Source organism: Suncus etruscus, chromosome 2 (assembly GCF_024139225.1).
Source record: "Suncus etruscus isolate mSunEtr1 chromosome 2, mSunEtr1.pri.cur, whole genome shotgun sequence".
In the NCBI taxonomy this organism is placed as follows: domain Eukaryota; kingdom Metazoa; phylum Chordata; class Mammalia; order Eulipotyphla; family Soricidae; genus Suncus; species Suncus etruscus.
The window spans coordinates 133,930,049-133,944,633 of record NC_064849.1 but is presented as its reverse complement, the minus strand read 5'-3'; the positions used below and the strand labels follow the sequence as shown (position 1 = coordinate 133,944,633).

The window sequence follows — 14,585 nt, the reverse complement described above, 5'->3', positions numbered from 1 at the left end:
TTCCTGTCAGTCCCTTTCTATCTCTACCTTGTCACACTTAGAAAGAACTCAGTAAAGGTTCCTGTCATTCATCTACAGGTGAGCATCATTGATGCCCTGCAGAGCAATAAATAGTCTTCCCTGAGGTGGCTTTTTCTGAACTGCCTAATTGTTCCCCCATTAGAAAAGGCTACATTACTCTCAAGCTCATTTGTGTGTGTGTGTGTGTGTGTGTGTGTGTGTGTGTGTGTGTCTTATTTTGTTTTGTTTTCGGACCCCACACCTGACAGTGCTCAGGGGTTACTCCTGGCTCTGCATTCAGAAATCACTCCTAGCAGACTCGGAGACTGTATGAGGTGCCAGGGATGAAACCTGGGTAGGCCACATGCAAGGCAAAAGCTCTCTTCACTGTGCTATCACTTGGGCCCTCAGTGCACTTTGTAAGGTGGAGTGTTTCAACATGTTGAAGGATAATAACACTTATGATGCATAAAGGAAGATACCTAGGGATACTTAAGAGAGAACCTTGGTATCCCCCTTTGGTCATTACCAACTGGATCCCATATCTCACTCACATATTTCAGACACCCCAATATCTGCTGAATGGACACTCGTGGGCATGGCCACATGAAGGAACACATACCTTTTGTGTGTAACAGCTTCCAACTCGAAGATGTTGAACTCCCAGCTTTCCTCATTGTCAAGTAACTGGGCAATACTCGGGGGTACATCATTGATGGTTAGTGGCATTGCTAGGTGACTGTGGCTCTGGTGCACATCTGAGCAGACAGAAGGGACAAGAAAGGCTGGGTTAAACTGGGAGTCTGAGTGTTACCAGTTTCCCTCTCATGGTAGACCCACTGGAGAATGTCTTGGACAGTCAAAATTCTTCTCTCACATACTAATCTCCAAGATGTCTTCCAAATAGACTAATTTGGTTTAACTTCTTGACTGCATTAACATTTCTTTTTTGTGGCTTTTGGGTCACATCCAGCAGTGCTCAAGGGTTATTCCTGGCTCCATGCTCAGAAATTGCTCCTGGCAGGCACGGGGGACCAAATGGAACGCTGGGATTCGAACCAATGGCCTTCTGCATGAAAGGCAAACGCCTTACCTCCATGCTATCTCTCTGGACCTACATTAACATTTCACATTAATATTCTAATAGTGATGGCAGAGAAATTACTTTAACTTGAAGCCTTGGGTTCCAATTAGGCCACACAGACCCTTAAGTTCCAAAGGGAGAAACCACTCAGGCCCTCCCAAAACAATCTGGGAGATAACCGGCAGAGATGAGCTATCAGTGACAAAAGGAATGGTGACAACTTACTCTTAGTGAACACATATTCATTCCCTGACAGCCTCCTCAAGCCATCCTGAAACAGAGAAAGTTGCCATTAGGAGCATGCCTTACATGCCACCATCATCAACTCCTCACACTAATCAAAGGAGAGACCTGAGTGATGTAATCAATGCAACTCCAGGATAAAACACCACATTAAATCACAACAGAGCCAGGGAAGTGACTCAGTTGTAGAGCCATGCTTAGCTACAAGGTAAAAAGGATCCTTTTCTTCTTGGGATTAGCCCCACGAGAAGAGTATTGAAGACTAAAGTGAGCAGCACTGCATCCCTGAACTGTGAGTTGACTGTTTCATGTAATTGTTCCCCTTCTGGCATTTGGAAGCAACATGAGTGAAATCCCAGGCCTGACTTTGCTTTGGATGGGGGTTCCCCCAGTGCCTCTCCCTAATCTCCCAGATGATGCACTTTTTTTGCTTGTTTCAAATTTGCTTCTTAGAAACCAAAGCCAGAAGCCCACATTTGGAGTAATGGGTTTCTAATGGGAAGACTTAGAAGAGGTTGGGCTAATATCTTTTTACTAAAATCTAAATTTTTCCTAACTGTAATTTCTGTTATGCAACATATGCTCTACTGCCAGCCTTCAGAAGACACATTTCTAGATCTAAGATTCCCAAGGCAGAGCAGACTGAATACTGCTATCAGTTAACTGGGAACTTGAATTTGAACTTGTCCTCAAATGTTCATTTTCCTTTTTTTTCTTTTTAACTACCACCAGCATCTAATTGCCTAACTCTTTGAAAGCCACACATTACTATATTCCCTAGAAAGTCTGTGCTAAGGTTAAAGTTTTTTAAAATTTGGTTTTACATTTTACCTTGCATAATTTTTTTTTATCTTGCATGGTGTTGATGCATCAAGTTACTGTACCTTAACCATTACCAAAGTGCTCAAGATTCTTCAGCACTGTCCTTGTCATCCTTGCCTCTCACTTTATGCCTCTCCTCCACAGCCTAATGGTCTCAGCTTTGCATTCAAAGGCCTGGAGTATCTCATTGGACACTGTCCATTTCCTTATTGTTCCTCTGTATGCCTAAGTGAGACCATCCAAAATTGGTCTCCTTTTAACTTATTTCACTCAACACACTAAAGTTAAAAGTATTAGTGAAGGGCACCCATACCCTCGAGCCCAAATCCATACCTTGGATCATTTGGCTGATAGCATTTTTTGTTTTATTTTTGTTCTATTACTACACCAAGGGGTGCTCAAATTTTACTCCTGGTTTTGCACTCAGGAATTATGTCTGGGGCTTAGGGAGCTATAGGGGATTTCAGGGATCTAACCTGTGTTGAATCCAATTCAGCTGTATGCCAGGCAAGTATCCTTCCTGCCATACTATCACTGTATTTTTTAGAGGTATGAGTAGTAGTCAAGTACCAGTGGTCATAACTCACTACCCCTATAGCACAATACTCAGGGGACTTCTCTTTTCCACCCCTGTAAAAAAGGTGGAGGCCTGTACTGGTTCCTCATGGTATCACCTGGGGAGGATCCCCAAGATATGTGATGATGGGGAAGGCAAGAAGATAGCAAGTTCAAGGAACCCCATTTCTCCTGCTGCAGCATTGCTACAGCTGCCTCTGGTACAACTTCTCCAGATCTGCATCATGTCTACACTGTGTTGGAGTAGAGATGGAGGAATGATAACCAAAAGCCTCCCAGGGAAGTAAAAGACCAAAGCTAGAGTTCATAAGGGGACTGCAGTAGGAGCAATGACCTGTCTTCATTCAGCATTGGTCACAGAGCTCAAGAGAAACCTTTCATGTAAAGCATAGATGTGGTTCTCAAACTCTGTTTTTCTCCCAAATAATTTTTCCAGCTCTGGTCTCTATTTATTAAATGAATTCTGGTATAGAAGTTTTTTAGTAAAATAAAGTCTATATCAAAGATTTAGAAGGTGATGGTATAGTCCAAGGACAAACCCTCTCATTATATAGATAAAGAATCTGTGGCCAAAGGAAATTTAGACATGACCCCCATCCAACACTACACCCTTCAGAGGTTGCTCTTTGCACATTTGCTTAAATAATATTACATGTGCAATATGTAAATGATTCTGCTTATGCTATGTTACTCATGCAGCAGTATTTCTGTGACTTTAGGGAATAGTTTTTACATTCTATGTACTCAAATGCGTTCGATGTAACCTCCCCAGCATTTCTGGTTTTCCCTCATCACTCACCGTCATCAGGCCTCCAACCAAGTCACTGGTGTGAGGGTCTTCATCTTTGGTACCCAACTGAGGGGAATACAGTTCTGTGGTCCGTAAAATTTCTAAAACTCTGTCCAGAGCCTCTGCTACAGTGACAGGGCTATTTTCTTGGGCTGCATTAATTATATTTATAACCTAAGGTAGTAAAGGAAGAGAACAAATTTGAGGACATTAGGATTCTCCTTTTCCAAAGCCAGACACAGGCCCAGAATCTAAGGAAAATCAAATGCTGAAATATGGATATATTCAAAATAGCCAACACCTCCCTGGTACCTCTCTCTTCTCACTAGGGCTCCAAACTCATTGGACCTTTTCCAGTAGTTTTCAAACTACGGTTCACAGGCCACTTATTGTATTTGTTTCGTTTTGTTTCTTCACTTCAAAAAAATATATATTCAGTGTGCATAGAAATTTGTTCATAATTTTTGTTTTTACATTGGTCTGGTCCTCCAGTGGTCTGAAGGACAGTGAACTGGCCCCCTGTTTAAAATATTTGAGGACCACTGGAAAATTTATTCCATTTCCAGGGAATAGAAAAGGAATCACTTGGCCCCTCTGGAAAGCTATTTTCTTTAATACAGGTGTGCACCACCTGTAGCTCATGCTTTAATATGATTTTATTAGTACAAAGTGTAGTCTACAGTCCATGTGTTAAGCAAACAAACAAAACATGCCCCCCCCAGTCCAATCCCACACATCCTAGTTGCTACTGTTTGTTGCCCATGGATTTTTGCAGTGGCCTCTAGAAGACAGTATTGCCCACTTTGAAAAACACTCTCCAGAGCCCCCTCTATGACCTGCCCCACCTTAATATCAGCATCCTCAGACTGTTTTGCTGATTCTTCTTTTCCAGCTCTCCTCTACATGTTGGCTTCCTTAGAACTGGGTGCTGGCCTTTTAGTCTGAGTCCTTCCAGCTCTTTCATTTCCATTACAAAGATACTATACACTTGTTGCCCTCATTCACTTCCCAGCCTTCTCCTAACTTTGGACCTCTGGACTCAACATTGACTGTCACATTGAGATATTCAACTGCCACCTTATATTCAACTGCCACCCAACCCAAAGTCATGAACTTGCTCCTCCATCTCTGAAACACACAAAGAAATGTTAAAAAAAAATTCAGACCAAAAAAAAAATTCCTTCCTTGGTTTCTCCAACTGTAGTAAAACAACAGAGCCAACAAAATTCAAACCAAGCACCTGGAGGGAGGCGTAGGCTTTCTTCTCCATACCTGCAATTATAATTTATTGCCTAGAGAGTTGATTTGCCCTGGGACATTCCTTGACCTCCTTATTCACCTCCACTCCTAATCTGCCCACTGTCTTTCTTACCTGAGAATCCTGACTGGTCTCCTCTCTCTCAACCTTGCCCTCTCCATCCATTTTCTACATGGCCACTGGGTGTCATTTCAGTGACTAGGCTGAAGCATGTCAGGTCCCCTTTGAAAGGCTTCAGCAGTGTTCAATGCTCATAAGTGAATACAGCTGGTGTATACAGTTCATATATGAATACAGCATGAGGGCTTCCCATATTGTCCCATTCTCCTCTCTGAGTTCTGGGCTCAGCCATGGACTTGCCTTTAGTTCTTCAAATGCTCCATCACATTCCCTACCCTTAGCACTTCCCATTGTTGTGCCTGTTGCCCTGGAGTCCCTTCTCTCTCTCTTTCTCTTATCTCTGTGAGCTTCAGTCCTACTTCCAATATGACTTCCTCTCCTTAAACCCAAATAGAGTTTTCTGTAACTTACAACCACATATTGTGCTTGTGTCATAGCTGATGTCTGTGTCACTTCATACATGGCCTGTAAATAATGACACCAGTGGTGCATCATTCATCACTCTGCATTCCCAGATAACCCAGTACCAGGCAGTTGCCACTCACCTTTGTAATGGGTGCTTCGATGGTCATGGAGTGGATCCTAGCCATGGAAGGGTAGCGCCGATTCTGTAGGCTGGGTGCTGCAGAGAGAGGTGGAGTAAATAGATTTAGTTGGTTTAGCTCTGTTTATTTGCCTCAGAAAAGCCCATCATAGACCTTGGATCTGATTAGTACAGGACAACCAACTCCGCTGCCTCTCCTGTAAAAAGACCCAAACTAGTGACTTCGCTGGTCTTTTAATTCTGGAAAACTGAGAGCTCTACTTGTCAGCAGAGCTGGCCTGGCTCCCCTAGAGGTAAGGGGGAAGGGAGTGGCTCTTAGAAGGAGCTGGAGGCTGGAGGCAGAAGAGCGCACTCCACACAAATTGAAACCATACAATTAACCTGCCTGAGTCTCCAGATTTTTAATACCCAGTAAACTGTGATAGTTCCAGCACTATATTGTAGAAATTTTCCTTAATTCAATTTTTTTGGCCACACCTGGTAACCATCAGGGTTTACTCCTGGCTCTGTGCTTGGAAATTACTCCTGGCCAGCTTAGGGTACTAACTAGAATGCTGGGGGTCAAACCTGAGTCAGCCACATGCAAGCCAAATGCCCTACCTGCTGTATGTTATTGCTCTGGCTTGGATATTCTCCTTTCTCTAGCACCATTACTAAAGAAATCTCTTCCAAACAGTGAACCCCATCATCTACTCTCCTCTTACACTCTGACACCTGCAGCACTTAACACAGTAGGCTGCACCTACTGTTCTGTGAGGGTCTTCTTTATGGTACTTGCTGGCCAAGGTCCAGTCCTCTCTTCATTGCCCTACTGACCCTCTGACTGAGGAGTGATTTCAAGCCTGTACCAAGAACTTCCACTTTGAGATGTTCTCTTTGCTCAGGCTGATTTGTCACCTTTAGGATTCCTGAATCACATCTCCAGCCCAGAGCCCCAATCTTTCATTTCAGCCTGACAGCCTGCATGGCAATTAAATTCCTCATCTACAGACACCCCGTATCCCCCTGTCCTCCCGCCGGCAGACAGTCCCATTTCTGTAAATATTAGTTCTTGCTCTCCCAGAGAAGACATAATTCACCTAGGAATAACATTTCAGAATCACCTACCACAGAGCTAATATTGATTACTTAGGCCTGAAGTATTGAATGCGGATCAAATAATTTTGCTAAATGCTGTAGCAACAGCTCTGCTAAGTTCTGTCTCAGATCTGTGACATCTATTAGGGAAGGACAGGGAGAATGAGTTGGGGATGGAGTGGGAAATCAGGACTTGGATCTCCTGTGCCACTAGCAGCAGAGAGTAAATAACCTTTGCTGGCTAAAGACACTCCAAGCAGCTTGGTGGTTATGTGGCTCAAACCTCCTCAGAGATCATCAAGCAACAAATCTCAGAGTTATTTCAAACAAAAAAATAAAAAATTTAAAAAGGTGTAAAAGATGGGCTTTTAGTGATTGGGGATATAGTGTAGGGAGAGTGCCTTGCATGTGCCAACACTAGTCAGGTTCTTGATACATATATGATCCCCTGAGCTTTTTAGGGCCCGAGCAACACTGTATCCTCAGGTCTTCAAACTGACCAGCTGGACCAGTTGGCTGAAAATGCTGAAAGCGCACTCATGTCTCATGAGCACCACTTGGGAGGCCATCTGCATCATCAACCCCCATCCCTCCCTGCTCCCAAGTGGAGTGTTAAAAACCTAAATATTTTCAACCTACTGAAAAAATTAAAAATGGCCAGATTAGTTAAAACCCTGCTCCTTGCTTTTAGACAGAATGATTCTTGAATCCAGTCATTTGTCATTTGCTAGAAAAAAAGGCCAATAAAATCCACACCATTGCTTACCGTCACTCCCTCGAGAAGATATAGACTTCACATCAATGGACTCCTTCCTCCTGTTCTTGTGTCTGAATGAATGAGATTCTGAGGATATCAGATTAGAAACAGAGTGATTCAGCTTTTTTAAGCGTATTCCCAGGTGAAGCTTAAAGTCATTTACCAAAGAAAACAAGACTGCTTTTTAAAACACCATATATTTTTAAAAGAAAAGAGCACATCACTTTCTCTTCATGTCATCCAGAAAACACAGTTGCTGTCACAGCAGCTGAGAGTGAGGTCTGCTCCTATAGCAGCTTGGCACACTATGGTGGAGTTTACGATCAAGTGTCTTGCCTTAACAAAATTTCTTTTTACAAATAAATGTCAAAACAGGGCAGGGGTGGATATGGAGGTTTTAGTTGGACAATACATTTAACTAGGCGTGAAAAGCTCCTTGGAGATATTTGTGGAAATATAATAATTCACAAAAAGTATGAATTTGATAAATAAAGGTGGTTAGTCACAGAAGCCTCTGAAAAAGTCAGACCATTTAGATACATGTTTTTCTTGGTTCTCTTGAGACTGTGATCTCATCCAATTAGATGTGCAGCCAATCACAGGTAGACACAGCAGAGAGTGCAGCTTGCTATTCCCAGGAAGGTCTAACAACTAAGCTATCATGTTGGCCTCAATTTTCAGAAGAAAAAAGAAAATACTTCACAAATCTGACTGCCTGTGCAGACTTTGACTTGAGCTCTCAATATGCACCATCCAGTGTAAGCAGGAGCTCCGCCAACAGCTCATGCTATGGGGAATCTAACAGCAGACGGCAGTGGGGACTTCAGAAACAGCATTTCAAGGATTTTAGTCTTTTGTGAGGTAGTCCATGAGCAAGGAGAGAAACTTAACCATAATTGTCATTTCTCACTGTTTCAGACTGGAGGCAGAGAATGGATTTTCAAAGTGATCATATCCCAAAAAAAAAAAAAGAGATGCAATGATACTTCTTTAAGATTTGTTTGAGCGTTGGGCTGGAGTGCTAGTATTTGCCTTGCATGTGGCTGACCGGGGTTTGATCCTCAGCATCCAATATAGTCCCTAGAGCCTGCCAGGAATAATTCCTGAGTGCTACTGGGTGTGGCCCCAAAACAAATTTTAAAAAATTGTCCAAGTTTTATCCTTTCTGCAGAAGCCTATGTACTCTCTGGAACATCTCTCTGTGTCTATATTATGCTAAATTTCTCTTAATATACTTTCTAATAAAGTGTCTGATAACACTTGACAAGGAGGTACCAGAAAGCTTCATACTTAAAAAAGAACTAACTCCAGAGCCAAACCACCAAAATTCAGTAGGGATTTGTAACCCAAATCTGTGAGCTTTGTAACCCAGGATAGCAGTTCCACTTCTCCATGTCAGCATCCACATCTGTGGAGGGAAAGTCAGAGCAGCTCAGTCACAGGCTGTGGAGAATTTACCAGGGAGATGTGGATGAGTTCACCAGGGCATAGTGAGGAGCTAGTCTTGTTTGCTAATTATTATTAACCATTATTTCTATGCAAGCAAGTCTGTGCATTTGCATCTGTAACTTCTTTCCAGTATACATGCTAATATTGACTCCTGCTAGTTTCACTTCATGTCTCAAATACTTCTCTAGATCATCCTTTTTGTATCCCTAAACAGGATTCAATAACAAGACTAAATCTGGATTATATTTACATCACATAAAGTGAAGAGCTAAACTGTTAAAAAGCTCATGTCTTAAATGATCCAACTTAAAATACATCATTTCCCCTTAGCCTAGGTTCTTATCCTCCATGGGATGGAGTTTACAATCAAGTGTCTTCATTAACAAAGTTTCTTTTTACAAATAAATGTCAAAACAGGGTAGGGGGTGTATATTCTGTTTACTAGTTTTGGGTGTAATCATGGATATGAGCTTCCATATTTCTTTATAAAGATACTATCAGTGGTAGCCCTTGAAGTGACATTGCTATTATATGGCATTTTCCAAATCTATGGAATGACCATTGTTGTTGCTCACAAGATATATTTTTCTACAAGATATAATTTATTTTTACCTATTTAGAGACTTAATAAGCATATGGATTCCCAATATGTTTACCAAATAATCAAACCTAACATATTAAAGATTTAATATAAAACATGATGTTAATATATAATCATCATATTTCTATTTAAGATAGAAAAATTCTCAAAATGTAGTTTCTAAATAAAAGTAGAAAAGTAAGTTTAATGTGGTCCAAGTTGACTGACTGATTTCTAAATAATTCATTAGAAATTATTCAAAAATGGATTGTGCTCATTTTTTTCCCAGTCAAAATGAAGATACTGTATAAAAATGGAATAATTTAAATTTGGAGAAATTTAGCTTTAGTAAAGGTATTTCAATCAAAAAATTTGTTATTCACTCCCTCAATAGATTCTTGTGGAATAAATTTAAGAATCAGAGATAAGGACAAGGGAGGTTAAAGCATTTATAGTCCACAGCAAAATGGATACAGTGTCCTGAACAAAGGATAGACATCACTTATTAAGCACTTACAGTGCCTGATATTGTATTATTTCTTTAATTATAATGAACATCTTGTAAAAATTACCACAATTCTGAGAGCTACAGAATGCAACTCCCATTTTGCTGATGAGGAAATTAAATGTGGAGAGATTAAGTAGGGACCTCAAGTTCAAAGAGCTAATAAATGGTGAAACCTATACTGTACATAATGGAAGGATTTCAGTGGGCCAATGTTATGTCTCAATTGAACAGGATATTGATCTGGCATGTTCAAGGCAATGCCAGACACTACAGGATATGGAAATGCCTGTTGCAACTTTTGGAACCTTAGAAGCCTGTAAGTCAGTTAAAAGAAAACACATACTGTAAATTGTATAAGTAACTAAAACATCGGAGAGACTTTGAGTATGAGTGTATATATGTATGTATGGCTTGTGTGTGTGTGTGTGTGTGTGTGTGTGTGTGTGTGTGTGTGTGTGTGTGTGGTCATCATGTCATAGCCAACTGTTCTTTTGTGGAAGTTCTTAGGTTAAGTGAAGAGAAGCCCTAACAGCATGATGTCTGGTTCCGCTAGACACTAAATGTTTTCTACTTTAATTCTAAAAAGAGAATATGGCCACTGTTCATTTACTTTTTCCATGAAGAAAGAGAGGTTCAGAATGAGTACCAATATGTGTGTCCTGAAACAAGGAGGGGGACGGAAGAGGAAGCCTAAGGCCTGACCTCATACACTGATGCTGGTAAAGTCACAAAGGGGAGATAACATGATGCAGGAACAAGAATTTTAAATCTCTGATAGCTGACTGATGTTCCCAATTGATCAGAGAATTCCAGATCTTTCTACATGTGATGGCACCACACTCAGCCCTCTCATTTTATATGTAAGAAAACTAAGGATCAAATCAGACAGTTAAAAAGATTTCGTTGATTTGAGGTGAGGGAGAGAGGCTGAAATAGGGCCACAGTGCCCCCAAATCCTAGGCCAGTGGGTAACCCCATGTTCACTGTTGCAATAAAGCAGGGAAGGCTGGAGGGTTGACCGTACCTCCCCAAGGTTCTGGGACTACTTTCTATTTGGGATTAACCTGCTTTACAGTCACTTGCCAGCAAGACAAAACTTGAAAGGGGGAAGATTTTCAGTGGAAAAGGTGGCCATGAAAGGAGATCTGAAACTGCTTATGAACTTCCTTTTCTCATGCCTCCCTAACATTCTTACAGCAATTCTGAGGTTGGGTTTGGGTGCCAATCCTAACCTCTTCAGAGCCTACTATATCCTGGGCCCCCACCATGCCTCATACAGGAAAGAGAAAAGCAAAGCATTCTCACCTGTCTGGGAGTTGTCTCCTGAGTCCCGATGGACCTTGTGGATCTAAGGTGGTCCCAAAGTTGGGTGAAATGAAAGAGAGAGAAAGAGAGGTTTTCAGTTGGGTATTAGCTCCACTTCCCAAACAAAAGACTTCACAAAGCACAAGGCTGCACAAACAGGAGGAGCAGATGACAGATGGACTCCAGGTGACCCCACTACCAAGACTGTGAATAAGTTCAGACACTCAACAGTATCCATGGAATGTTCTTGCCTGGTAGCAAATATAAATCGCCATTAGCTGTTCTCACTTGGACATTCTGCAGGTAACAAAAGTCTGTGACAAAATTTAATATTTCCACAAGCTAAATAAACTGTTTCTATCTTCAGACAGGTGAAACCTTTCTATGATGTGAAAGTAATCTGAGGAACAAGGAGGCTCGGGGGAGCAAGTCTCTGTTCAAGTCCCGAGCTGAAAAGCATCACTGCTCCTAAACACAGCTGGGGAAGCCAAGTGGTTCCCAAGTACTTCTGGGTGAGGCCTGCAATATAACTCAAACCAATAATCTGACTTTAAGCCTAAGACTTTTTAGAGCCTTCCTAAGGCCTTTTAATTATTAGACAAAGTCAATTAACAAAGCTCTTCACACAATAAGACCTGAACTTTTGGGAAAGCTTAATACCTAGTTATTTTCGACAATTTTCTATATGCTAATGCCCAATACATGTCTGTTGAATAATGAAGCACCTGGCAATCAAAATAAGAGATATATGATGTCTTTGAGGTTCTCATTTTTTGTGTTTGTAAATCAGGTTGCATCTGGTTGGAGTACACTCATAATCACCCTGCTTTGCTGCTTTTCTCACCTGCTGCTGCCCAAATCTTCAACCCTTTGCAGTGACTTAACAAATAGGGGTAAGTTTATTGCTGAACAAGACCTAATGAGAGGGGCCAGAATGATAGCACAGCAGTAAGGCGTTTGCTTTGCATGTGGCCAACACAGGATAGACACTGGTTTGAATCCCAGCATCCCATATGGTCCCTAGAGTCTACCAGGAGTCACTCCTGAGCACCGCCAAGTATGACCCAAAAACAAGACAAACAAACAAAAATAAATAAATAAAAAACTTGATGACTCTGTGGCACTGACTAGGAAGAGAAGCAGGGCTGAGTATCACCCACTAGAACAGGCATAAACATGGAAGCTGCAGGTGGATAGTTCTATTACAGTTTGACTGAATTGAGAAAATAAAATGACTATTTAAAGATAAAGTATTAAAATAGCAGCTGAGGATGCAGGAAGATGGCTCAAAGAGCTGGAGAGCATCCTTTCCATAAAAGTGCCCCGGGTTTGAGTTCCATGTAGATAACACAATTCCCTTTACCTCCCCAATAGATTTTTTTTCTAACTTTGCTTAGTCCATTCTTCCTAACTATAGGAAGCCTCACAGGGCACTGCTTATGTGAGGTCTGGTGGTCACATGACTCAGGTTTCGGATTATCCCACCTGCTGGCACTTTTTACTTCTTCTGTGTGACTATCCCACCTACTGGCACTTTTTACTTCCTGTGTAAACAACTGTGTCACATTTTCCATTTTTAGAAACCACCATTTGCTAGGAAGTTATGGGATGCAGGGGAACTTTTTGACATGACACCAGACACTACAACTGCTTCCTTGCAGATGGTTTTTCCAACCAGCTTCAGTGCAGGAGCAGGTGATCTTACATAGGTAGTTTTGCTCTTGGAATCCCAATATACCTCTCCTCTAGAAACAAAGTCCCATGGCCCCCCAGATTATTTATTACGCTCACAATAAAAATAGTTTTAAGGGGCCAGAGCAATAGCACAGTGGTAGGGCATTTGCCTTGCACGCGGCTGACCCAGAACAAATCCGGGTTCGATTCCCGGCATCCCATATAGTCTCCCAAGCCTGCCAGGAGTGATTTCTGAGTGCAGAACCAGGCTTAGCCCCTGAGCACCGCCAGGTGTGGCAAAAAAATTTTTTTAATCTCTTTCATATGTGGGAACTGGATATTTTGTCCACAAAACTGAATTTACATGGGAATATGGCTTATGTGGGAGAACCTTACATGAGAGCTTACATGGGAGGAGCCCTTGAGACACTGGTGAAGGGAACCCAACACTTGGTTGTTGTGCTGGTATGATGACTGCATTAAAAGTATAATTAGCAGTGTTGGAAATCCTTCTACTTCAATAAAATGATAAAATAAAATAAAAATGATAAAAAATGATAAAAAATTTAAATACCCACCCATACTATCAGCCAGTACTCAACTCTACGTTTGAATGTTTATCTACCCTAAGATAAACTGATTCACAAAAAGACTGTGTAAGAATGTTCAAAGGAGTCCAAACTGGAAAAAGATTAGAAGTTCATCAACAAGTGATGATTGATTGTGATGATGAATAATGGATTGATACAATGGAATACTGTTCAGCAATAAAAAGAGAAAAATGACTGACATACAATGTAGCTGAATCTTACTTACAACACTGTTTAGTGAAAGAAACCCAGCATCAAGGAGCATATGTGTATGAAGCTCTTGAATAGGTAGAAATGACCTATGATGAAGTAATTCCGAAGTGTTTCTTCTGGAGATGAGAGGAATGGGATGGATGCAGGACAGAATGGTATGGGGCACAATGGAATCTTTTAGTAAAAGGTTTGCTCTCTTGATGGGGTCTAGGTTCATAACCAGCATTTGTCAAAACTCAAGAAATGCTGTGTTTCAGATTTGTGTATTTAACTCTATGTAACTTTTAATTAAGAAAATTAATGTTAACTCTAGTTATAAATATGCATGATGAGGCCAAAGTGATTGTACATGGGTAGTTTGCTTGCCTTAGATGTGACCAACTTTGGCTCTATCTTGGCATTTCATATGGTTCCCTGAGCCCACCAAAAGTAAGTTCTTACTACAGAGCCAGGAGTAATCTCTGAGCATCACTAGATGTAACCCCAGAAAAAACAAACAAATATACATGCTGCGGTCAAAGCATGAGAATAGGAGGTAAGGCCTACATGTGGCAACGTTGGTCTAGTCATGGTTCTATTCATAGCCATACATATAGTCCACAGAGAACTGCGAGGGATCACTCTTGAGTCCAGAGACAGGAATAGACATGGAGCATCAAGTCCAACCCCGTCCCCACAAAAAAGAACAAAAAGCAAAAGGGCCAAGGGTAAAATGAACATGCTTGAATCTTAGTTTGCTATCTATCATAAATGATGGTCTAATGAATAGAAGGATAGATTGATGACTAGGTCTATGATGAAGAGAAATCTTAAGTGTAGCCAATAGGCGATAGACATATAAGAATTTTCTTATTACAAGTAAAATACTTACAATAAGTATTTACTTAAACCTCTTCTAAACCTTCTTATGCTTCAGTGTTTTCATAATAAAACATAGGGGAAATTATATGTTCAACTGAGAATTTGGATTGATGGCTAAAAACCGGAAGTCTGAA

General features: G+C 41.1%; 1 protein-coding gene across 5 annotated transcripts in view; it reads right to left on the bottom strand.

Annotated features, from left to right (window-relative positions):
• Window positions 1–14,585, bottom strand: part of PDE8B (phosphodiesterase 8B) — a 262,958-nt gene that overhangs the window by 17,595 nt on the left and 230,778 nt on the right. For all 5 annotated transcript variants that reach the window (XM_049766043.1, XM_049766046.1, XM_049766044.1 and 2 more), the window contains 6 exons: window positions 11,114–11,156; window positions 7,281–7,358; window positions 5,439–5,515; window positions 3,525–3,689; window positions 1,310–1,355; window positions 623–758 (listed from right to left, as the gene is read on the bottom strand). In XM_049766043.1, the coding sequence (XP_049622000.1) occupies window positions 623–758; window positions 1,310–1,355; window positions 3,525–3,689; window positions 5,439–5,515; window positions 7,281–7,358; window positions 11,114–11,156 (545 nt within the window). The remainder of the gene's footprint in view (window positions 1–622; window positions 759–1,309; window positions 1,356–3,524; window positions 3,690–5,438; window positions 5,516–7,280; window positions 7,359–11,113; window positions 11,157–14,585) is intronic.